At 42.5% G+C, this 26,468-nt stretch overlaps 1 protein-coding gene across 2 annotated transcripts in view; it reads left to right on the top strand.

Moving 5' to 3' along the window:
* Positions 1-26,468, top strand: part of ATP10D (ATPase phospholipid transporting 10D (putative)) — a 148,430-nt gene that overhangs the window by 112,917 nt on the left and 9,045 nt on the right. For both annotated transcript variants that reach the window (XM_077477534.1, XM_077477535.1), the window contains 7 exons: positions 774-958; positions 1,714-1,981; positions 2,101-2,177; positions 8,905-9,030; positions 19,004-19,204; positions 19,732-19,812; positions 20,840-20,944. In XM_077477534.1, coding sequence (XP_077333660.1) covers positions 774-958; positions 1,714-1,981; positions 2,101-2,177; positions 8,905-9,030; positions 19,004-19,204; positions 19,732-19,812; positions 20,840-20,944 — 1,043 coding nt within the window. The remainder of the gene's footprint in view (positions 1-773; positions 959-1,713; positions 1,982-2,100; positions 2,178-8,904; positions 9,031-19,003; positions 19,205-19,731; positions 19,813-20,839; positions 20,945-26,468) is intronic.

Here is a 26,468-nt window from a genome sequence, read left to right as displayed (position 1 = left end):
TAGACATACTCTCCCTAAGCTTGTGTAATCCTCAGAGCCTGGGCTCACAGCTCAGTGCTCCTAAGAATTGGACTGACATCCTTACATGAGCAGGGTTCTCTTCAGCTTTGAGGCCAAACCCACCAAAGGAGAAAAAAAAGTGGGCCATGCTTGTGAATGGCTAGGAAAATGTGTATTTTTATATGCTGAGAATTGTTTTGTTTTTTTAAAAAACAAGTTGGCTAGGGATTTAGTCTTAAGGTGGGCCCTAAAATTGTTCCCTTTTGCTTATTGAAGGGCACAATCGGGGTCTTGGTCTGGGAGTTATAGCACCACCTTCAAGAGATTTTTTTATTCTCCATAGACTTATTTTCCTTGAGTTCATTGAAGAGCACAGCACCCACCCCTCCGTGTTTTGGCCCTCCATGATCAGTTGCTCTCTGTGGAGTGCTTGTGACTGAGCTGTAGCTAAAAGATGGAGGGTTTGGCCACCATGTCTGTAGGCAGGGTTTTTTTTTTGTTAGTTTAATACTTTTGAATGTGGTGCTACAACCAAGTAGTTAGAATTCAGGATCTCAGCTGTGCCATTTTGATGAACTTAGAAACCTGGAGAAAATGATTTTATAGCAAGTACATAAAACCCATTTTCAAAACGATTTTAAACTTGCCTGACTAAAAGCAGGAATTTTTTTGTTCCCCTTGAATTTTTTTTTATAAGTCAAGTCCTTTTGCCCCTGGAATTTAGTGTTCTCTGTGGTTTAAATTTATATTCTCCAAAAACCTCAAACTTTCAGGGGCCACTGGAATAGAGGATCGTCTGCAGGAAGGAGTTCCGGATACCATCGAGTCCCTGAGAGAAGCTGCTATTAAAATCTGGATGCTTACTGGGGACAAGGAAGAAACGGCGGTAAATATTGCCTATGCCTGCAAGCTGCTGGAACACGGTGACAAAATTCTGACCCTGAGCAGACTGGACAATGTGAGTATGAAGCTATTTTAAAGGACATGTTTGCTGAGAAGTATATGGTGGCTGTCAAAATCTTTCTTTCTAAAAGTGCACTAAACCCTCAAGATATAATAGAAGTCTATGCCTCAGTGCACCTAACCCTCAGGAAAGCTACAAGTGCACTGTTCTGAACCTGCGGATCAGTGTGAAAGCAGCCTAATAACCCTCTTTATAAGTGCTAATATGCCCAATGCAAAAGTGAAGTGTATGTGATGTCTAATACACTGACCTTTTTCTCTCTTATAGCTTCTGCTGGCATCACTCTCCAGGCTGCTAGAAAACTCCCTGGTGAAGTGCACTTGGTATCACTCGGCGTGGGATAGGAGCTGGTGCGACAGAGGAAACATTCGCTTATGCGCCTCCTGTTTCCTCCGCTTCCAGCTCCATGCATTATGATGCTCTGGAATGGCGGTTCAGCAACCCGTTGATCGCAATGTGGGATTGCCGAAATGCCATCCCAGAGCATGGACATGCGCTCCCCTGATTTGAGGTCACGGGCCACATCAGAGGGCTCTGTGGGCCACATTGAGCACCCTTGATGTGTTTTTTTTTATTTTTTTATTTCTGGAATATTCACATTTGGCAGCACCCTGACAAGTGCACAATGTCTACCCTATGTACAGTTCATCAAAGATAATGTACATTTCCCCACCTGTGCTGGACATGACCTATAAGCTCTTTATTGTGCTGTATATAACTATACACTTCCACTCTCTGGTCTACTTCAGGGAACTTGTGAAGTGTTGATGAACCACATGATTGCTGAGATCGAAAGCCATGTTAACTCAAGTGACCCTTTGAAGAAAGAGCAGCACTTTGCCTTAATCATAGATGGAAAGAGCCTGGAGTTTGCGCTGCAGGAAACCCTACAGCAAAGGTTCCTCAACCTCACCAAGCAGTGCAGATCTGTCATCTGCTGCAGGGCAACTCCGCTGCAAAAGAGCCAAGTGGTTAAACTGGTCCGTAATAATTTGCAGGTCATGACTCTTGCTATTGGTTAGTATATATATATATACTGGTGTGCCTTTTAAATGTATTTTTTGTTGGTTTTTGTTTTATTTTATTTAGTTTTTGTTTGTTTTTTATTTTTACCCCACTTTAATTTATGTTTCAAGGTGATGGGGCCAATGATGTGAGCATGATTCAGGTAGCTGACGTTGGGATTGGCATTTCTGGCCAAGAAGGCATGCAGGTACTGTTTTAACTTCCACCAACTAAAATCAGACTATTAACTTGTATGACTTTAAAATTATAACCCTGATTAACACATTTCTTTTATGTATGTTCAGGAAGAGTGTTTTTACAGGGATGCCAAACGGCAGCATTTTTAGCATTACTGCTGTGAGGTGGGTGCTACTAACACCCATGTAGAATGGTTTATGGTTGTAGTTCCCACGATAAGATTTATAGGATCAGCATATCTGCATATGACAAAGCATGGATGCAAACTGAACATTGACCCAAATTGTACTGAAGTGGTTAAGAGAAATATGTGTGCTTAAAGGCTAAGTTCCCCTCTTGGGAAAATATAATAAATATTTCTGAAGGAAAAAAAGTGCTTATTTTTCCTGCAGAAGCATGAAAAGCATTGCACCCATGATCACGGGTGCAAAACCAGGGTCCTGCAGACTCTCAGTATAGCTGTCTGGTCTTACCTCCCATATGAACAGACAGTTACTGAAGAGCAGCTCTCAGCTCATTGAGAACTACTAAGCCATTTGTGACAATGGCAGATGGTAGTTGCAGTTCTTTCATTCACAGAACTCTGTGAATGAATGACGCAGTTATGTGGGCAGAACCTCGCGTTGCAAGGCTCTTTTTAAATTGTGACAGCAAGCGCAGGGAGAAGAATATTCGCCCACTCTCACAAGGTGGGAATCTTGAACTTATCCTTTAGACCAGGGATCTGCAATTAGCGGACCTCTAGCTGTTGCAGAACTACAAGTCCCATGAGGCATAGCGAGACTCTGACAGCCACAAGCATGACACCCAGAGACAGAGGCATGATGGGACTTGTAGTTTTGCAACAGCTGGAGGTCCGCTAATTGCAGATCCCTGCTTTAGACACTTCAGTACTAGAGCAATTAATTTAAAAATGTGTTTTTTTGGCAGTAAAACCCCTGAATATTATATTATTTCTGAAAGTAGAAGCCTTGTAGAATAATAAGCTAGCAGTTGCAATTTTCGATGTTGAAAGGTATTTGTGCAACAGTTTATCAAACGCACGTGTATAGGAAAAAAAATATTTGATATTTTTTCAATGAATTAAAACAGGGGTGTCCAAACTACGGCCCTCCAGCTGTTGCAGAACTAAACATCCCATGAGGCATTGTAAAACTCTGACATTCAAAGACATGACTAGGCATGATGGGGATTGTAGTTCCTGAACAACTGGAGGGCCGTAGTTTGGACACCCCTGAATTAAAAGATATGAAATTTAGTACACACAACACAAAACCCAGTTTTTTGGTAAAATATAAAAGATAAGTAAATGGATACCAAATATGGCAAGTCTTAAAATTGTGTGTGCCCATGATAATGCAAAAAACAATGGTATTCAAGAATCTCTATAGTTGACGCTTTAAAATCCATCAGTTTAGCGTTAACTGTGAGCTCGGGGGGGGGGGGGGGGGTTGGTTATGGTTTATTTTATTTTTAATAAATTTTATTATAATTTTTATTTTTTTTGTTTAATTTAAGTTTATTACACACAAGGTTAACAAACCCCTGTGTAATAGCACTGGGCATGTGGCGGGTACTCTTTGTGGAGACATTGGGGGTCTAAAGAAATAAAAGAAAAGAAAAAAATCCCTTGCCCACCAATGCATGCTACTGATCAGTTATATGTTTCTCGGGTTGTATCAGCCAGAGGCTGACAACTCAAAAACTAGAAGTGACTACTTGCTCATTGCTTCCAGTTTCATTCTGGGCATAGGTGTCGGGGCTGGGCTCAGCCCTTCCTTCTCTGAGCTGGCCACTCGGCTGTCGGCTAATTGCCAGCTCCTATTTCTCTCCACAGTTACCCAGCTGTTGTCGAATCCTGCTTGTCAGTACTACCTACTTAAGCCATCCAGTCCAGAGGAGCTCTGCCTTCGCCTTGGTCACATCACAAGAAACTATCTCCTGCGTTCCTGTTTAAAGACTGGCTTTACTGACATCCCTTCAGGCTACATATCCTGCTTGCTGTTGAACTACTGACTCATGGCTTGGCTGACATTTGTTCTTTTTACTTTCATTATTAAACTAGTGTGATTTAGCTGTACTTCTGTCTCGGTCTGATTTTTCATGGTTTCTGACAGTAGGCGAAGGCCGTGAATTCAGAAGAAGAGCTCGATTCCGCTGCATCTGCGTGATGCTCCACATGCCATTGAAGCTCTTGACGGGAGACATCTACAGGCTGCCCATGTGACTCATGAGACGCTTTGTTGTCCATGGCCGTAGGGGCTCTTCGCCATGAGATAATCCAATTCCAAGTTATTTCCTCACCTAAGTTTCCGCTGGTTATTGGTTATCCTTTGTTAGAGGCACAAGCCCCCTTTTGATTGGCTCCCTGCAGAGGTTCTCTCCTGGTCACCACAATGCAGCAAGACATGCTTCCAGAAGGTATCCAAGGTCCTGTGCACGTCTTCACTATCTTCCCTGCCAAATGAGTACCGTGATTTTAGCAATGTCTTTGACAAAGGTCAAGCCGGTAGTTTGCCTCCGTATGATTGCGCAATTGACCTTCAACCTGGTGCCATACCCCCTCATGGCCGGGATTACCCTTTTGTCGGCCTTCAAGGATAAGGCCACGGAGAAGTATGTTGCAGATGCACTTTCTCGAGGTTTCAGCCGCAAATCCTTGTCTCCTGCTGGTGCTGGTTTCTTCTTTGTGAAGAAGAGCGGTGAACTGAGACCTTGTATTGATTATAGGGGTCTCAATCATTTCACAATTAAGAATGCCTATCCAATTCCATTGATTAGAGTTATTTGACTGCCTCAAGGGAGCAAAGCTTTTCACAAAGCTTGATTTGAGAGGTGCCTACAATCTCGTGAGGATTAAGGAGGGCGATGAGTGGAAAACTGCGTTTAATACCAGAACAGGCCATTATGAGTACCTCGTAATGCCTTTTGGCCTTTGTAACGCCCTGGCAGTTTTCCAGGAATTTATTAACGATGTCCTCCGTGATTTGTTGCAGTTATGTGTGGTGGTTTATCTCGATGATATCTTCGTATTTTCCAAGTCCCTGAAGAGCCACCACACAGATGTTTGTCGTGTGCTTCATAAACTAAGAGAGAACAATCTCGTTTGTAAACTGGAGAAGTGCGAGTTCCATTGTAAGCAGGTTAAATTCCTGGGCTATGTAATTTCCACTGCTGGCTTTTCAATGGACCCAGAGAAACTTTTGGCCAACTTACAGTGGCCCCGACCCATGGGTTTTTGTCCTCCTCAGGGTTTCCTGGACTTTGCCAACTATTATCGGAAGTTTATTCGTAACTTCTCGTCTCTGGTCAAGCCTGTGACTGATATGACCAGAAAGGATGGTAACCCACAAAGTTGGTCTCCGGAGTCCATTAGGGCCTTTGAGAATCTCAAGGCTTCCTTTATTTCTACTCCTGTCTTGGCACATCCTGATCCTATGTTACCTTTTATCCTTGAGGGGGATGCTTCTAAGACTGGTGTTGGCACCCTTCTGTCTCAACGTCCTACCTCTGAGTGCACTGTGCATCCTTGTGGCTACTTTTCCAAGAAAATGTCACCTGTGGAGTGCAATTACGAGACAGAGAGCTGTTGCTGATTATTTTAGCCCTCAAAGAATGGAGACATCTCCTTGAAGGTATCACTGTGCCAGTTATCATTCTTACTGACCAAAAGAATCTCACATTCTTGTCTGAGGCTAAATGCCTCTCTCCCAGAAGGGTGCGATGGGCTCTTTTCTGGTCAAGTTTCAATTGCATTGTTTCATTCTTACCCGGTACTAAGAATGTAAGGGCTGACGCTTTGTCACGACAATTTTCCTCCACTTCCAAGTTGGAGTCGGTTCTGGTTCCTTTGATTCCTCCTGATCGTAGTCTGGCTACAGTTCGCACCAGTCTCGCTTCTCCTTTTGGTTGACAAAATTCTTGCTGCTCAGGTCCATGCTTCTCCTGAGAAACCTTGTGACTGCTGCTTTGTCCCAGAGAGTCTCTGTACTGCCGTGCTCCAGACTTGCCATTCTGCCAAGGCAGCTGGCCACCCTGGGAAGAATCAACTCATTTGGGCCATTTCCCAACAATTCTGGTGGCCTAGTCTACGTGCTGTTTTAACTGCCTTTGCAGCTGTCTGTTCCGTGTGTGCTCAGAGTAAGACTCCACGACACCTTCCAGGCGGCCTCCTACAACCCATACCCAATGGAGAGAGGCCCTGGACCCACGGTCTATGGATTTCATTGTGGAGTTACCCAACTCCCAAGGCAATACAGTTCTTTTTATGGTGGTTGACCGGTTCTCAAAGATGTGTCATTGCATTCCACTTAAGAAGTTACCCACTTCTAAGGAACTGACTTCCATTTTTGCTCAGGAGATCTTTCGCTTACATGGGCCACCCAAGGTGATTGCCTCGGACAGGAGTAGTCAGTTTGTGTCCTGGTTCTGGCGAGCAATTCCTTCGTTGCTATATTTCTGACCATCATAACTGGTCAGACCTATTACCGTGGGCAGCGTTTGCTCACAACAGTGCCTTGAATTCTGCTTCCTGATTGTCCCCGTTTTATGGCGAATTATGGTTTCCAACCTTCTATGTTGCCTGACTCACTTGTTCCGCAGAGTATTTCTGCGTTAGAGGAGCATCTACGTGGTCTTCGTTACACTTGGGCACAAGTACAGGAGGCTTTGCATCATGCTTATGAAGGGTACAGACACCATGCTGGCCGCAGATGCCTGCCTGTGCCTTCCTACTTGGTTGGGGACAGGGTCTGGCTGTCATCTCGCAACCTCCGACAATGTGTTCCCTCACTGAAGTTCGCACCTCGGTTTATTGGACCTTTCCATATTCTTCGCAGGATTAATCCAGTGGCTTATGCATTAGACCAGTGATGGCGAACCTTGGCACCCCAGATGTTTTGAAACTACATTTCCCATGATGCTCAACCACACTGCAGAGTCCTTGAGCATCATGGGAAATGTAGTTCCAAAACATCTGGGGTGCCAAGGTTCGCCATCACTGCATTAGACCTTCCTTCTAATATACGTATTTCAAATGTATTTTATGTCTCTTTATTAAAACCTTTTGGTCTGCAAACGCTTTACCACCTTGGTGCCACGTCCTCACCCTGTACAGGATGAGAACCATGAGGCATATGAAGTACAGTCCATTGTTGACTCCCGTAGGCGCATACAGTACCTGGTGCATTGGAAAGTGTACGGTCCAGAGGAATGTTCTTAGATCTCATCCTCGGACGTACATGCCCCTGTCCTCCTCCCGTGATTTCCATAGACTTTTTCCCCTCAAGCCTGTTGGTCCTCCAAGGGGGAGGGATGGTTGAGGAGGGGGTACTGTCAAGGCTGGGCTCAGCCCTTCCTTCTCCGAGCTGGCTGCTCAGCTGTTTGCGAATTGCCAGCTCCCATCTCTCTCCACAGTTACCCAGCTGTTGTTGATCTTGCTCGTCAGTCCTGCATACTTAAGCCGTCCAGTCCAGAGGAGCTCTACCTTCGCCTTGGTCACATCACAAGAAAATATCTCCTGCGTTCCTGTTAAAAGACTGGCTTTGCTGACATCCCTTCAGGCTACAGATCCTGCTTGCTGTTCCACTGCTTTAATCCCTGACTCCTGGCTTGGCTGACGATCCATTCCGGTTACTGAACTTATGTTTTGACTACGTTTGTTCTTTTTACTTTTATTATAAAACAAGCGTGATTTAACTGTACTTCTGTCTTGGTCTGATTTCATGGTTTCTGACAATAGGTGATCAAAGACCGGATGTTCTTCAGTGTCCTCCCGCCATATTAAAGCCTATTGATGTGGTCCCGGACTCCTGGTATGGCAGGAGACCTCGGGAACCTCACGACAATGGGGAACTGCACCGCTTGCACTGTGAAAGTGATCAGCAGCTGTGCAACAATGCACACAATGCGCATCAATAGACACATACAGCCCCATAGCTTAGGATGACAAGGCACTACATTGATCCTCCACCACCACCCCCCAACCCAACCTCTTCTCCAAGCTAACATATTGCCTTATTTTATTGTGCTTTATGTGTGAATATAAAAAATACTCAGTGTTTAATACTACTTTAACTTATGATCTGCATACATGTCTGGGTCTGTTACTCAGAAAGTACCGAAGCTATTTGATTAGAATAACACAAGGCATCAAGCATTTTCTGAAAAACAACTCAATCACAGCAGTTTTCATATTTTCTAATTTTCTCCAGCCACAGTATTGCATCCTTTGCTTATGAACATGGATTTATTGATGCCCTCTAGCTGCAGCACGATCATCTTTATGTATGAGTTGCCCTGGGTGGCATATCAATGTAGAAACTGATTTGTATTTTTCATCTTGGATATGAGATATGCATTTTATTATTTATAGCTTCACTTGATTATGTATATAGCTCAACACCTTTATTCAAAGGTGTGATTTACTATGATATAAGTTTTTGTGGCAATTAAGATGAAAATTGCATAATGTGATTAGTCTGTATATGTAATTAGCAGGTGTATTATATCTGGTTATATAAGTAGCATGTGCTCATTCATGTAATTCATGTTACATTTGGCTGTAGGGTGGCTAATTTGCAATTTAGATGAGCTATAGGTTTTGAATTTAAAACACAACAACTGATCATGTAATTATTACATTTATTAATAGGACTGTACAATTAGCTACTTATACCATGCAGTGGAGCAGGATATCGCATTTTCTATTCATTGATATTTTTGTTTGTGTATTGCAGGCTGTAATGTCAAGTGACTTTGCAGTGTCTCACTTCAAGCACCTGAGGAAGTTACTGCTTGTTCATGGTCACTGGTGTTATGTTCGCCTTGCCAATATGATTCTATACTTTTTCTACAAAAATGTTGTAAGTAAAAAAAAAAAAAAAAAAAAAAAAAAAAGCTTTTTTTTTTCTTATCGCTTTTTATTCACTTGCCTGAATTGTTGTGCGCGCTGAAAAAAACGATAGACTAGATAGATTTGCCCAATCGGCACATACATTGCAAGACACAGAACAAATGGTTAGATAAGGTTATGCAGCTGCCTTCAAGAGTGCACCCTGACCGGCATGAGCTATAAGGTAAGAACAACCCAGTGTGACCTTTCCTACTCCCTGCATGCCTCAGTTTTTTCCTGTGTTCTTTATTTTTTTTTACTTTTATCAAGATCTGCCCTGAAAGCTCTATCCAGACCCCACTAGGAATAAGCAGATCTAGCATGAAAAGTGTGTCTTTGGGCACTGAATTCTGCTTGAGAGCTTATCTAGGCATCCTTGGTGTAGTGTAATGAGTTGGACAAAGTGTGCATTACAGGTAGAGAGCCGTAATCCACCTGTCTGGGAACCCTGTTCCTGAAGACTCCTGAGGAAGTATGCTGACAGGCAAGAGCAAAGACTACTGGATATAGGGGCATGTCTCCTAGACCCTGCCTGTCCAGCTTCTAGGCAGCAGGAGTCTAAAACAACTATTGTAACAAGTCAGAGCTTCAGCTGTTCTAGGATCCTGGATTGGTGATCTCAGACTCCTATTTGGTTAAATCTCTGGAGCGCCAGCTACGACTTCAGGGGTCCAAAGTAGCTGCTACAACACATTTAAATTCAGTGCCCTTTTCTAACTTCTCTGCCGAGGGGCACCTACAGAGCCTGCACGGCTTCTTTCCTGGGGACTTATACTGTTCATGTACATGCCATTTTGGACTACACATACAGACAGGCTCTCTATCCCACTAACAGCTTGACAGTTCTAACGCACATCTTTGAGGACTTAACTGGGCTCTGACTATTCACAGGTGGTGTTACACGGTCAGAACAGGAAGGGTTATTGTTTGTACCCCTTGTGAGTATCCCTCACCTGCAGCATTAATAAGGAGGACAATAAGTGCAAAAGAGTTAGCCCCGTGGCAATGTGGAAAGGGAGATGGAAGGCTGGCCACACTTCAGTGATGTAGTAAACTAAGTTTATTTAAATCTTCAAAGCATATAAAATGCAAACCTCACAACTCCCAATATGGACAGAGGACAGGTAATGCGTTTCACATGAAAATGTACTTAAACATAATCATATCTGAATGATCAGTTTCCTTTCATTTCTGTTTCCTTATTGCCACGATCACAGATCAGGATGGCACCTGCTGATGTGTGGAAGTGCTGTTGGTCTATGCACCTGCCTGGAGCAGTGATTCCATTTGATTGATTCTATTGATTTTACTGTTAGCCCTGTGAACCTTGCTGGTTTACAGTCTGCCAACAGTCCTGGGGGGGGGGGGGTTGCAGTGCACCCCAAATGGTCTGACGCCAGTAGCCTAGATTGCTTGAGTTGCCACCCTTCTCAAAGGCTTATTTAACCCCTTAAGGGGTGGTTCCCTCCTCCTGTGGTTCCCTTCTTCTGCTTATATCGAATGGTGTTTTTTCGCTACTGTATCCGAGTTTATGGGGAAGAATTAAGCCGTGTTGGCTGACTCGATATTCTGGGGAAGCAAGCAAGCACCCACATTCCCTCTTCCAGAATCCAGCTTTGATTTTACTCCAGCTGACCCTGCTGCTCCTGAGGAGGATGAGGGTTGTTCCTGGTCTATTTTTGATGACTGTCTACTAATATTTCCCGTAAAATTTAAGGACGCCCATTGAGGTTCTTACTGAAGCAGTGTGCATGCATCTTGACCTGGAGAAGCCTGTGTGGATCATGGCAGAAGCCAACAGCGTGGATTTTTTAAAAAGTCCCCAACCTGCAAATCGTTTCCTGTATACTCACTTTTGCAGTCTGTTTTGTATGATGACTGGTCTCATGCTGAAGACATTTTCACACCTTCTAGGTGCTTTGCCCAGGAATATTCTATTGAGAATGAGTTGTGGACCCAGCCATCGCCTGTCTTAACAAATATTAAATTATACCAGTGGAGGACAGCCTAGTCTTTAAACATCCTATGGATAAAAGCTTGGGAGCTTTTTGAAGTTGTTTTCACTTGCAGGCCCTGCCTGCGACCTATCATTGCAACTGTTTCCATCTGCACATGTCTGGTCCAAGAACTTTATTGGGGATCCTATGGATACAAAATACATTAATACATTTTGGCTTAAATTTATGCCAAAATTAGATTTTATTGGATTTCTTTTAAAATAGAAAGAAGAAAAGTGTTTTTTTTTTTTTTCAAAATTTCTGCTTTTTTTTGCTTATATCGCAAAAAATAAAAAATGGAGTCGTGAATAAATACCACCCAAAGAAAGCTCTATTTGTGCGAACAAAATGATAAAAATTTCATTTGGGTACAGCGTAGCATGACGCGCAATTGTCATTGAAAGTGCGAGAGCGCTTAAACCTGAAAATTGATCTGGGAAGGAAGGGGGTGAAAGTGCCCAGTATTGATGTAGTTAAAGTGAAACAATAGAAGCGTAATATTCCTTTAACTATCATGCCTGGGGGGTGTCTATAGTATGCCTGTAAAGTGCTGCATTTTTCCCGCGTTTAGAACAGTCCCTGCACAAAATTACATTTCTAAAGGAAAAAAAGTAATTTAAAACTGCTTGCGGATGTAATGTAATGTTGCCCCCCCCCCCCCAGCCCATTACTGGGCCCTTTGGGTCTGGTATGGATATTAAGGGGAGCGCCGCACCTAAATAAATAAAGATAGGGACTGTAGGGTAAGTTTAATGTGTTTGCAATTTGGGACAGGTACATTTTTTTTAGGTGTAGCTCCAGCCCAAAAATCTATTTTTAAGCCTTTTGGATAATATAGGGAAGGGTTATCACCCCTGTAACATTTGTTTAGCTGTCTGTGCCCCTGTTCAGAAGATTCTACCTCACTGTCTGTCCCAATGACAATTGAATTTAGAAAATTTGGGGTTATTAGGCAAACAAGGATGGGTGATAAACCATCAGTTTCCCATATTAAAGCGGAGCTCCACCTTAAAAATAAATTATTAAAAGTTAGCAGCTACAAATACTGCAGCTGCTGACTTTTAATAAATGGACACTAACCTGTCCAGGGTTCCTGCGATGGCAGCAGATGATGCCCCCGCCACCATCCTCGGTCAGGGAATCAGGAAGTGAAGCGTTGCGGCTTCACTGCCGGTTCCCTACTGCGCATGCGTGAGTGGGAAGTGGGTGCAGATACCTGGATTATACAGGTATCTTCACCCCCCTCCCCCCTGAAAGGTGCCAATTGGGGCACCGAAGGGGGGGGGGGAGGAATCCAAAGAGCGGAAGTTCCACTTTAGGGTGGAACTCCACTTTAACTCTTAGCAATAGGCATCCCAAGTACTTGCAGCCAATCTGTTATCAGTACACCAAATCCCTTCATTGCATATTCCAGCTTTGACGTGAGTTTGTGTATAACAGTGAGGATTAAATCCCATTTTTTTTGTACACAAAAGCCTAGGACCGTCTTGTCTGGTCTTCTCACAGATATGTGTGAAGATACTATTTTCAAGCCTGCATAGATACAAGCTAAATAATAATATATATTCCTAATTACAATATTTTACAGCTATTAATGAAGATTTCACATAAACTCATAAGGCAACAGATAGCCCTTTGTGGCCAGCTGAGAATATGAGACTTGGCCTCAAATAATGGTTTATGTGTAATCTCCCTTAATATTTGGAACTTTTGGCTTTGCCTTCTGAAACAAAAGTTTTTTTGAGGGAAAAAAAAACTTTTAAACTCTCCATCTCTACAGTCCACATTTCTGGGTACCAGTATTGGTAGTCATTACTTGTCCTGGATGTCATTAGTCCATAATAAAAATCATAAGAGACAGAACCAAAACAAAACAAGGAAAAAAAAAACATGAGGATCCTTCTCATAAGGCAACAAGGCCTTGAAGAAAGGTTTGTGCAATGAATTTCCAGACCCTGTGAGATTACAATTTCCTGGTGCTGGACAACGTGTTGCTAAGGCTTTGTTCAGTCAGAGGAAGAGCAACGGAGATGGTGGCCGGCTGACCGATGCCTAGACAATTTTTCAGTCCTCAGCTCCAAGGTCTGATCGGTTCAAGCAACCATCGCCAGCTTCTGCATTACATGGCACAGGAATATCTATGGGCAAGAGCAGACTTGGAGACCTTTTCAACAGAGAATCCACTGGGTTACTGGGTCTTGAGGATAGACCACTGGCCAGAACTAGCTCAATATGCATTTGAGCTACTGGCCTGTCCTGTATCCAATGTTCTTTCTGAACCCACATTCAGTGCTGCTGTAGGGTTTGTAACGGATCATAGAGTGTGCTTGTCCACAGACTCTGTTGATAGATTCACATTCATAAAAATCAATCAGTCTTGGATCAGCAGCATGTATCAAGCACCTGATGCTGATGTAGCTGATTGATTTTTCTATGGATGTGGGATCCCTTGAAGACTGCCTATGCTGAGTGACTATCCTATTCCTCCTCAATCTTGATAATGCTAGCTTCCAACAATATTTTTGGTTTAGGGCACCACTGCCTAAGGCCCAATTTTTCTGCCCCTTTTTAACATGTAAATACAATTTTTGATGTAATATTTCACAGCAGGGCCCGTTCCTGCACCCAACAAGAGTATCTGTGAGGGGTTACAGTGTTGTGGCACCACCAAAGGCCCAAGTTTTCTGCCCCAGTGCACGATATTGTGTACACCAACAGAAGTCTGATAGCAACTATGGGTGTACTGTTTGTATTATGTACTGTGTACACCACCAGAAAAGTAGTAGCAACTGCACTATGGGTGCACGGTACTGTGTACACCGCCTGAAGTATATTAGAAAAAGTACACCAGAAACGGACTGCAGTCAGATATAGCTAAACTGGAATATATATATATATATATATATATATATAATTTTAAATACACTGCAGCTAACGGAATAACCTGCCTGTTCAATCTAAATGACACTTTCTCTTTGTCCATGCCAACAACACACTACACAGGGCCAACGTGCAGGCAGCCTTGTATAGTGTGGGGCGTGGACTTAGTCCCCCTGAGCCATGATTGGCAAAAGATACCTTGCTTTTGGCCAATTATGGCTCTTAGCTGAGGGCGCTGGGACTGGCCAAAGCATGCAGGTCATGGTGCGTGCTTTGGCAAATCATCATATAGCAATGTGCTGCGTTCCCGCAGTGCATTATGGGCCGTTGCACACCGCTCAAATTTGAAACGAACGCCCCATAATGTTCGGTTTTCGATGAATGGGCAAACAGCCAACTCATGTTCGACCTGAACAGAAAGCTCATCCCTAGTGGCCTCCTAGGAGGCAATTTTGTATTGCCCAATTCCACTCCAGACTGTTGCAACTCAACATTTCATTGCAACTTGCCATTCTGACTGCATAAGATGGGAGCTTAGTCTCTGGACCATCATATCCAACTGACCTGCAAAACCAAGCTTGCCCTGGTTTGTTGGGTCACAAGGGCCTACTAGTGACCTCCTTCAAGGCCGTTCCATCTTCCCAATTCTACTCCAGACCATTTAAAAGTAAATATTTTTCCTGCATGAAGCAGAACTACAGTTGTGCTCCATAAGTTTACATACCCTGGCAGAATTTATGACTTCTTGGCCATTTTTCAGAGAATATGAATGATAACACACTTTTCTTTTACTCATGGTTAGAGATTGGCTGACGCCATTTATTATCAATTAGCTGTGTTTACTCTTTTTAAATCATAATCGCATAAACTACCCAAATGACCCTTATCAAAAGTACATACCCCAGTTCTTAATACTGTTTATTGCCCCCTTTAACATCAATGACAGCTTGAAGTCTTTTGTGGTATTTGTGGATGAGGCTCTTTATCTTCTCAGATGGTAAAGCTGCCCATTCCTCTTGGTAAAAAGCCTCCAGTTCCTGTAAATTCTTGAGCTGTATTGCATGAACTGCACGTTTTTGAGATCTCCCCAGAGTGGCTCAATGATATTGAGGTCAGGCGACTGAGGTGGCCACTCCAGAACCTTCACTTTATTCTGCTGTAGCCAATGACAGGTCAAGACTTGGCCTTGTGTTTTGAATCATTGTCATGTTGGAATGTCCAAGTACGTCCCATGGGCAGCTTTCAGGCTGATGAATGCAAATGTTCCCCCAGTATTTTTTTTGATAACATACTGCATTCATCTTGCCATCAATTTTGATCAAATTTCCAGTGCATCTTTTTTTCATCATAGGTCTTGTTGACTCCTCTTCAAATGTAGTGTTTATGGTTGTGGCCAAAAAGCAAAATTTTAGTCTCGTCGTCATTCCAAATGACTTTGTGCCAGAAGGTTTGAGGCTTGTCTCTGTGCTGTTTGACATATTGTAAACCGGATACTTTGTGGCATTAGCGTAGTAATGGCTTCCTTCTGGCGACTCGACCATGCAGCCCATCTTTCTTCAAGTGCCTCCTTATTATGCATCTTGAAACAGCCACACCACATGTTTTTAGAGAGCCCTCTATTTGGCCTGAAGTTATTTGTGTGTTTTTCTTTGCATCCCAAACTATTTTCCTGGCTGATATTTTAGTTTTGTCTACCTGACTGTGATTTGGTTTCAACAGAACCCCTCATTTTTCCACTGCTTTATTCGAGTTTGAACACTGCTGATTGGCATTCACAATTCCTTTTATATCCCTTTCCTGTTTATTCAGTTCAACTACCTTTTCTCGCAGATCCTTTTACAATTCTTTTGCTTTCCCCATGACTCAGAATCCAGAAACGTCAGTGCAGCACTAGATGAAAGATGCAAGGGTCTGTCAGGAGTCCAGAAACTCATTGACCTTTTATACACACACCCTAGTTACAAGCAAACAGATCACAGGTGAGGATGGTTACCTTTTAATAACCATTCAAACCCCTTTGTGTCAACTTGTGTGCATGTTATCAGGCCAAAATCACCAGGGTATGTAAATGCTTGATCAGGGTAATTTGGGTATTTTATGTTGTGATTATGATTTAAAAAGAGTAAACACAGTTGATTGATAATAAATGGCTTTAGCCAAACACTAACCATGAGTGAAAAAAAGTATGTAAACTTATGAGCACAACTGTATGTCTTTGGACCATCATATCAGATGGCAGTACAGCAGCATATAGTCAGATGTTTATTTTAATGTGTTCACTCACACCCTCAATGTCAGACTGTCAAAGGGAATGCATTAATGTAAAAAATGTTTTGGCTCTAGAACTACTTTTAAGGTTTACCAGATGAATGTCCAGGCCTCACCTGATTGCAAGCTTCGGTCATAAGGTTCTTCAGGCGACTCGGGTAATCTTTGGCCTTCATAAGCCTTTTAGCCTTCATTTGCTGTCTCCCACCCCTCAGTTGAACTTCTTTTGAACGCCCCTATATACCTGACTATTTTGCTTGTGTCCCGTAATTTGACTAAAAATCCTTTCCTTGAAGTACATTTGGGACACAGGTCCCTCCCTTCTGTTTTTCTTACGATCCACTACTATTATTACTTACTATAAAACTCAGGCATGCTAAGGGTGGTTGGACTGGGCTGACACCCTTACATGATGTCCAATCCCCTGAAAGCAACTGCATAACCCTATGTACCTGACTACTTCTGTGTCTTTTTAATGCACTCCAAGTGAGTTTTTTTATGTCTTAAGTCAAAAATCCTATTTATCCTGTTTTGCCAGTATTTACAGATTGGGGGGGGGGGGGGGGGATCTCTTGTTTTATGTGAGCAGCCAAGCTGGAGCCAGTGAGCTCACAAAATGTAGAGTTTTTATACTTCACTCCTAACAAATTAGTACTTAAGGTCCCAGCTCCGGCGGGATAATCTTCATTCTGCTTTGAAGTCTTACTTTACATACTGCTCTTGGAGGAGTCTCTCGATTCCTAGATTTACAATGATGTGAAATAAACATTTCAATAGTGCGATCCTGTTATGTCTCTGAATTGAAAAATGTGGAAATTTGGGAATTTTTATTGTAAATGATGCTGCAAAGAGTCCCCAAGATATTTAAAGTGTATGGAAGATTCACCTCAAAACGAAACAGTAATTTAACTTCTCCAGGAATACAACCACATTTGCTTTCTTTTTAACTAGATTGTTTTACTATAGTTATTACTATTCCCGCAAAGTTTGCTGACTGCATAACTGTGACCAATCCAAATGGAAAGTTTTTATATTGTAATTATATAGTTATATTATTATAACTCAGGTGGTCTCATTTTACTGTTTATTGAATTTTAGAGGGTGCTATATTCCAAAGTTAAATTCATTTTTAAAGTATCATTTTGTTTTTTTAAAAAAGGGTTGAGAAACACTGATGTAAGACCCTAAAATGAACCACTTTAGCCTCAGAAGATTTGGCTGTTCAATGACAAGGCCATTTTTTGCTATACGGCACTGCGTTGCTTTAACTGACAAAATATACACCCCCCCCCCCCCCACCCCAGAAATAGAGATTTCTTTTGGTGGTATTTGATCACCACTGTGGTTTTTATTTTTTGTGCTGTAAATAAAAGAAGAGCGTCAATTTTGAAAAAAACTGTAATTCTTTTACTTTTTGCTATAATATCCCAAATTTAAAAAAATTTCCTCAGTTTAGGCCAATATGTATTCTACGTATTTAAAAAATAAGCGTATATTGATTGGTTTTCGCAAAAGTTATAGTGTCTACAAAATAGGTGATAGGTTTATAGCTTTTTTTTTTTATTACTAGTATTGGCATTGATCAGCGATTTTTATCAGGACTGCGCTATTGCGGCGGACACATTGGACACTTTTGACACATTTTTGAGACCATTGACAATTTTATACAGTGATCAGTGCTATAATTACTATATAAAAGTCACTGGCAGGGAAGGCGTTAACACTAGGGGGTGATCAAGGGTTTAATTGTGTTCCCAAGTTTGTGTTCTAAATGTGGGGGGGGGGTGTGGGACTAACTAGGAGGAGAGAGAGATTGGTATTCATACTGAACACACGATCTGTCTTCTCTTCCCTGAGAGAACCGGAATATGTGCGTTTACACACACAGATCCCGGTCATTGCACCAGCCGGGAACACACCTCCTCTGGCGGCGAGCTGCAGGCATGTGTGTGCGCCCCTAGTGGTTAAAAGGTGACTCTATGTAAGGTAACGTTGTTTCGCCCAGGGGAGCCAACCTGCCCCAGTACAACTGAGGCGCATGGTCGGGAAGGTGTTAAAGGTTACATTTTTTTTGACAAACGCGTCACTTCCCTGCTCTGTTTAGTGGTTTTGCACAAAGCAGCCCCAATCCTCCTCTTCTTGGGTCCCTTGCTGGCACTCCTGGCCCCTCCCTCCTGCCGAGTGCACCCAGAGCAAGCAGCTTGCAATGGTGGGACCTGAACAGGCTTGCGTCCAAGCTGCGGCTCTGTGTGTCCTTTCACACACAAAGCCATGACTCAGCCCCGCGCCCTCTCTCCCCTGATTGATTAGTGGCTGTCATTGACCAGTCACTCTCGCTGCTGCCTCAGTCAATGAGGAGGCAGAGTCCCTGGAAAGCTGAGGCACTTGTGCACATCACTGGATCGAAATGGGGCTCAAGTAAGTATTAGGGGTGCAAGCATAGAATGCATGAATATAAAAAAATCTTAAGCCTATACAAACACTTTAATGTAAAGCTAACTACCTTGCTGATTGGGTAAAAGTAATAAAAAGGCAGAAGTAGTTGCCTTTTTCTGAATTAATGTTATTACTACTATGATTATCATACATTTTTATTCTTACTATTAAATTTTTTTGCTATGATTATTATTGTTACATTTTATGCATGCAGAGTTACCCCCAGACTTTGCTCTTGTGCACTGCCCACAAGCTTTGCACCTGGTTATTCTGAAGACTATGATGACAATAGCACTTTTGTTACAAACACGTATACAGTAAAGGGAAATCTGGTACATTCATGTTGTGGTTTTCTCCCTCCAGATGTTTGTGAATCTTCTTTTCTGGTACCAGTTCTTCTGTGGTTTCTCAGGAACAGCTATGACAGATTTTTGGATGCTAATTTTGTTTAACCTGATCTTCACATCTGTGCCGCCTATAATTTACGGTGTTCTCGATAAAGATTTGTCTGCAGAAACCCTTACTATGCTTCCAGAGCTCTACAAATCAGGACAAACATCAGAGGTGAGAGCAGCTGGGACCTTATGGCCTCTCATATTATGGCCATAGCCTGATAACTTTTAAAGATTTGGTGACCACGGGTTTTGATTTCTTCTTATTTGGTTTTTCACTGCATGAGTCTTTTCCTGAATTTATAAAACACATTCACACAAACACATTTATTACATCAAGCAAAGATTTTTTTATAGCCGTCATTGTCCCCAGGTTATACATGTCATAAAGAGTAGTGAGGGGAAGTTTCAATGGGGACATGGCCTAAAAAAAAAACCTAATGACCTTCACTCTTTCCAAAACTTTAGTAATTGGATTTAAACGTTAAATTAACATCACACTAAATTAAATTTCAAAGCAGTCTGATTGGTGTATTTGCATTAGCTGCTGAATTGAGAAGAAAGCGGAAAAGCAGCTCTGGTAATGACATGTTGCATACATTGGATATGGGGTGGGACATTTGAGAGAAAAAAAAACCTTAAACTGGTTTTACCCTATATCGTAAGATTACTCCTGTCATTTTTATTTTTCTCCTCTAGGCTTACCGGTCGTCAACGTTCTGGGTCACCATAGTGGATGCTTTCTACCAAAGCTTGGCGTGTTTCTTCATTCCTTACTTTGTAAGTAGATTGCAGATTATTCCTTTTATAGAACTTTTTTTTTTTTTTGTATTTCTTTTCTATCATGCACACCTTTTTTATATTACTTTCGTTTAGCAGGAGTGAAGTATAAATGGGGCAGTCCGATTTAATTTCAAAGATGACACCATGATTCCTAAGTGCACGGACTTGGATAACTTATGTGGACCCACAATTACCCAAGTCCACGGTCGTTCGGTGGAAGTTTCATACTACCAAAATGTTTAGTTGCACAAGATTTCACTTATGTTTCTATGATTTGTTTCTTGTTGTGTATCCCCTGAGTGGGTGTTGAGCTGTACTGTAATTTTTAAGTGCAACAGTAAAAATTATTGTACCAGAAAGATACCATGATGATTTTGTACCTGGGCCTAATCTTGGGCGGTACTGGAGTGGGCTTTGCCCCTCCCAGATTTTAGTGGTATCCTCCCAGGACCAATGACATTGGTATCAGGAAGTAGAGGGGCTGGGGGACCGTGCGCAGCCTCAATGGTGCCATGTTGGCAAACCTGTACAGTGCCCCACCCCTATTTATTACTAATTTGCTATTTGTAATGGGGGAGCCTATGTTGTGATTGGGGAGATCCTCTGTTGTGATGGGGTGGGGGACTCCAATTAGAAGGGTGACTGATGGAAAGGACATGGCTGATTTCAAAGCAGTATTTAATGGGGGACAGTGATGTAAAGGGGACTGACTCTCAAGTGCTGGATGGAATCTGTTGTGAAGGGGGAATGCTGATGTAAATGAGGAACACCCCCTGTGGTGCCAAGGAGTGGGTAACAACATCATCCAATGTCTTTCAGCCCAAAAAGAACAGTTCAGCACTGGACTGTCTCTGAATTTTTGCATACTTTTAAAGGGTGCCATAACGAAAAAAAAAAGTTATGAAATGTTGGCCTAGTACACATGCTTTGAGTTGGATGTAGGGAGTGAGAGGAAAATGTATCCCCCTGACTTTGTTTTTTTTTTTTTTTTAGCAACTCATTATTTTCCTCTTTATTTTTGCAGACTTATTTTGGCTCTGATATGGATATCTTTTCTTTTGGGAGCTTCATCATAACAGCATCGCTGTTTGTGGTTTTGCTACACCTTCTGATTGAAAGCAAGAGCCTGGTGAGTCAATGCACAATGTAGACTGCTGCTGGAAGGCTGGGCAAGACATGTGATGAATATAAAGTCTTGTTCTGGAGCCATTAGTTCATCTGTTCTGTTTTGATGCTTCTATTTCTTGCTTTTCCTACAATGAAATGTCATTGTCTTTTTTTTTTTTCTCCCTTACTAGATATTCGACTTTAAACTAGGGTGGAGACATTATTAGTTTGCTATTGATATGCTGTCTCTTTACTAAAAGAGAACCTGCTATTTTGTCCATGTTCTGCAAAAAGTACATCCTGACCCACTTACTAGTGATTCCTCGCCTCTCCTCCTTCCTTCTCTGTAACGATCCAAAATAACTGTCATTTCTGGATATGGAGGAGCATGTGACCTTTTGCCCTGTAAAGCTGAGTCCAAGTACTGTAACATGTCCAGGGGATTGACATCACCCTCCCTTCAGTCACTTACACCTGTCATTTCAGTGCTGGTTGTGGAAAAGGGAGGAGAAGCAAAGGGGCTCAGGTAAGGAGTATAGAGGAATAGGGTCTAAGACACTTTGCAACAGAGAAAAGCTATACATGTGCTCAAATCCAAATAGCTTGTACATGTATTTAACCACTTGCCCCCCGCCATATAGCAGCATGACAGCGGCAAAATGGTTGTGATATTCTGACCGGACGTCACATGACATATCTAGGATAGCACAGCCGGCGCGCACCCGCAGCGATCGGAGGTGCTGTGTGTCAGTCTAACACACCGCAACTCTGATCGTGGTATGAAACCTATGACAAAGGCTTATTACTATATGATCAGCTGTAACCTATCACAGCTGATCATCACCGTGAACCAGGAAGTGGCTTTTCACGTTGACAGGGAGTGCCGATCGGGGGCTCTCCCTGTCGGAGGGGGTGTCTGTGCTGATAATCAGCTCATTGATTATCAGCACAGCCCCCCATCAAAAGGTGCCCATCCGCTGCCAATCAGTGCCCAACACCTGCCAGCCTGTCCCCATAATAAACGCCTGTCAGTGACCAAAAAAGTGCCAATCGGTACCCCATCAGTAATGCCTGCCAGTGCCCCATCGAAGTGTCACTCAGTAATGCCTGTCAGTGCCCATCAGTTTTTTTTTTTTTTTTTGTCTGTCTTTTCTCGTTTTATAGCGCAAAAATTAAAAACCGGAGAGGGAATCAATTACCACCAAAAGAAAGCTCTATTTGTGGGAAGAAACTTATAAAAATTTTGTTTAGATAAATTGTCGCATGACTGCGCAATTGTCATTCAAAGTGTGACAGCGCTGAAAGCTAAAAATTGTCCTGAGCAGGAAGGGGGAAAGTGCCTGGTATGGAAGTGGTTAAACTATCAGGTGCTAAAGGGGTGTGACCACATATTAACACTACAAATTCTGGATGGACCCTCTGCTCACTGCTATACACTCTTTCAAGCATACTATGCAATGAAAAATGGGGGTTTTTAGTTTACACATATTGCAATACATACCCTTTGCAGAGACCGTTTCAGCTTATCTTGTGTGTGCAGATCTTATTTTGTTTCTTTAACCGGTTCCCGACCAGCGCACACCGATGTACCTTGGCAGAATGGCATGGGCAGGCAAATGGGCGTAACTGTACGTCCCTTTAAATTTGCTGCCCTGCCATGGCGAGCGCACTGCTGCCGGCGTATGCGTTCTGGTCGGGACCCCCATGAGTCCGGTCGCGGGTCCCGCGGACTCGATCGTACCCGCGATCGTACCCGCAATCGTCTCACGGGGCGGCTGAATGAGGAAATGCCATTGTAAACAGAATCTCCCCGTTCTGCCTAGCAACTAGTGACACTGATCTCTGCTCCATGTGATTGGAGCAGAGATCAGTGTTCACTAAATTAAAGCCCAGCCCCCCACAGTTAGTAACACACCCCTAGGAACGCTTAACCCCTACACTGCCACCCACTGGTTAACCCCTTCACTGCCAGTGTCATTTACACAGGAATCGCTGCATTTGTATAGCGGTGATTGCTGTATAAATGACAATGGTCCCACAAATGTGTCAAAAATGTCCGATGTGTCCGCCCTAATGTCACAGTTACAATAAAAATTGCTGATCGCCGCCATTACTAGTAAAAAAATAAATAAAAAATATTAATAAAAATGCCATAAAACTATCCCTATTTTGTAAACCAATCAATAATCGCTTATTGCTAGTTTTTTTTTTTACCAAAAATATGTACAAGAACACGTATCGGCCTAAACTGAGGGGAGAAAAATCTTTTTTTATATATTTTTGGGGGATATTTTATTATAACAAAAAGTAATGCGTTTTTTTCAAAATTGTCGCTCTATTTTTGTTTATAGCACAAAAAATAAAAACCGCAGGGGTGATCAAATACCACCAAAAGAAAGCTCTATTTGTGGGAACAAAAGGACGTCGATTTTGTTAGAGAGCCACATCGCATGATCACGCAATTGTCAGTTAAAGCGACGCAGTGCCAAATCGCAAAAAGTGGCCTGGTCTTTGACCAGCAAAATGGTCCGAGGCTGAAGTGGTTAAAGGGCATTCTCAGTGAACCTTTTTAGTTGTTTAAAGTTATTTTCTATTCTTTTAAACTCTGCAGGCTGAAGGAAAATAAAATCTTAACAGATTCCACCATCCATACTAAACAGCCTGGATGAGAGAATCTCTCCTGCCATCTATTGTATTCTTGATAGACGGCACCCTTGACTGCCTGAATACCCCAACAGTAACTGCATTCGATTGACATATTTCCCACTCTAGTCCTTTGACTTTTTTCTTTCAAAGTTTATAGTTGTCCGTGTATAGCCAGCTTTCGATTTATGTGAAAAAAAATCTGGAAAAGAGGATACAAGGTTTTTATTTAATTTTTTTTTCAAATATTTTATTTAATCGGAAAGGCAGTTTCCATGTTAACAAGACAATACTAGAGAGTTAGTGATACACCTGTATACAGAATATAGATATAGCCAGCTAATAGGTGAAATCCAGACCCAAAAAATATCAGCGAATTCTCAGACAATGTAGCAGTACAGGATCAAGTGCATTTCTTCTTCTTAGGCCCGTACATGCACATTGTGCACTCCGCTGAACATATGAGCTCAGCGGCTGCATTGGGAGATAGTGTCATCTGCAGTGGCAAGAGATAGCACTGTGCATGTGGGGGGCTCAGGACAGCGCTCAGTTTTGTACCACTAGGAGGCACTCATCCAAATGGCTGGTCCGTCCTAGAGAAAAGGATAGGACGGAGCTGGGAAAACTGTCAGAAGTGTTTGGGGCAGGCTTCACTCTGAGCACATATGACCTACAGGTGTGGAGCATAAATGTGTTATTTTAAAACTGAATTTGTTTTAATGTTGAATGGTGTTTATGGACTGCATGGGTTTTTTTTTGTTTTGTTTTTTAACCACTTTCAGACCGGACCATTTTGCTGGTAAATGACCAGAGGTCTTTTTACACTTTGGCACTGCGCTGCTTTAACTGGTAATTGCGCGGTCATGCAATGTTGTACCCAAACAAAATTTGCGTCCTTTTCTTCCCACAAATAGAGCTTTCTTTTGATGGTATTTGATTGCCTCTGCGATTTTTATTTTTTGCGATATAAACGTAAAAAGACCGCAAATTTTGAAAAAAAATGATATTTTCTACTTTTTGTTATTAGAAAAATCCAATAAACTCAATTTTAGTCATACATTTAGGCCAAAATGTATTCAGCCACATGTCTTTGGTAAAAAAAAAGTCAATAATTGTATATTTATTGGTTTGCGCAAAAGTTGTCACATCTACAATCTAAGGCACGTTTTCTGGAATTTACGCAGCTTTTAGTTTACGACTGCCTATCTCATTTCTTGAGGTGCTAAAATGGCAGGGCAGTACAAAACCCCCCCAAATGACCCCATTTTGGAAAGTAGACCCCCTAAGGAAATTGATAAGAGGCATGTTGAGCCCTTTGAATATTTTATTTTTTTGCCTCAAGCGATTGAATAATGACAAAAAAAAAATGTTTTTTTTTTTTTTTACACAAAGTTGTCACTAAATGATATATTGCTCACACATGCTATGGGCATATGTGAAATGACACCCCAAAATAAATTCTGCTGCTTCTCCTGAGTACGGGGATACCACATATGTGGGACTTTTTGGGAGCCTAGCCGCGTACGGGGCCCCGAAAACCAAGCACCGCCTTCAGGCTTTCTAAGGGCGTAAATTTTTGAGTTCACTTCTCACTACCTATTACAGTTTTGAAGGCCATAAAATGCCAAGATGGCACAAAACCCCCACAAATGACCCCATTTTAGAAAGTAGACACCCCAAGCTATTTGCTGAGAGGCATGTTGAGTTCATGGAATATTTTATATTTTGCCACAAGTTGCGGGAAAATTACAAACTTTTTTTTTTTTTTTTTTTTTTTTTCACAAAGTTGTCACTAAATGATATATTGCTCACGCATGCCATGGGCATATGTGAAATGACACCCCAAAATAAATTCTGCTGCTTCTCCTGAGTACGGGGATACCACATATGTGGGACTTTTTGGGAGCCTAGCCGCGTACGGGGCCCCGAAAACCAAGCACCGCCTTCAGGCTTTCTAAGGGCGTTACAGTTTTGAAGGCCATAAAATGCCAAGATGGCACAAACCCCCCCCAAATGACCCCATTTTGGAAAGTAGACACCCCTAAATTTAGGGGTACACTAGTGAGACTAGGTAATAAATGGCAGGTGCCCTGAAACTATAAAAAAATAACTAACCAACCAGCGTCACCTGTAACAGTTATATGGTGATCACTGGTGAAAGGGTTAACTAGGGGGCAATCAGGGGGCTTTATGCGGTAGTATATGGGGGTCCCTGGCGCTATAAAAAGCTGCGGCGAACCTAAATACCTACCTGCCTAACTAGCGTCACCTGTGACACTAATACAGCGATCAGAAAAACGATCGCTTATTAGGCTGGGTTCACACTGGAGCGATGCGGGAACGCCACGAATGCGCGGCGGGTTCCCGCATCGCATGCCTCCCGGCGGCAGTTCACACTGCCCTATGCGAACTGCTGGGAGTGTCAGTGAAATGTTAATGACACCCCCAGATCAGTTCGCATATCGCAGTGCGATCTGCAAACTTGGATCGCATGGTGTGAACACCCATGCGATCCGATTCTGCTGCGGACCAAAAAAAAGGGTCCCGTGCGAGTTTGCGGCGGGTGCGACACGAATTCAGCCATACTATCTGTATAGCTGAACTCGAATCGCACATAGATCAGATGTGATTTGCACTGCAGTGCGGTGCGAATCACATCCGTTCTCATAAACCGCTGCAATGTGAACCCAGCCTTAGTGACACTGGCGACGGGGGGTGATCACGGGGTTAAACCTTTATTGGGGGGGTTAGGGGGGTACCTTAGAACTAAAGGGGGCTAACCCTAACTGCCCTAACAGTTATTAGTCACAAATGACACCCGCCGGGTGATCAGGGGGTTAAACCTTTATTAGGTAATAAATGGCGGGTGCCCTGAAACTATAAAAAAATAACTAACCAACCAG

The sequence above is a fragment of the Lithobates pipiens genome, unplaced genomic scaffold (assembly GCF_037356315.1).
Source record: "Lithobates pipiens isolate NorthernLeopardFrog02 unplaced genomic scaffold, aLitPip1_a1.2 Scaffold_13, whole genome shotgun sequence".
Taxonomy (NCBI): domain Eukaryota; kingdom Metazoa; phylum Chordata; class Amphibia; order Anura; family Ranidae; genus Lithobates; species Lithobates pipiens.
The sequence above is the reverse complement of the archived record's forward strand: the minus strand, read 5'-3'. Positions and strand labels throughout refer to the sequence as shown.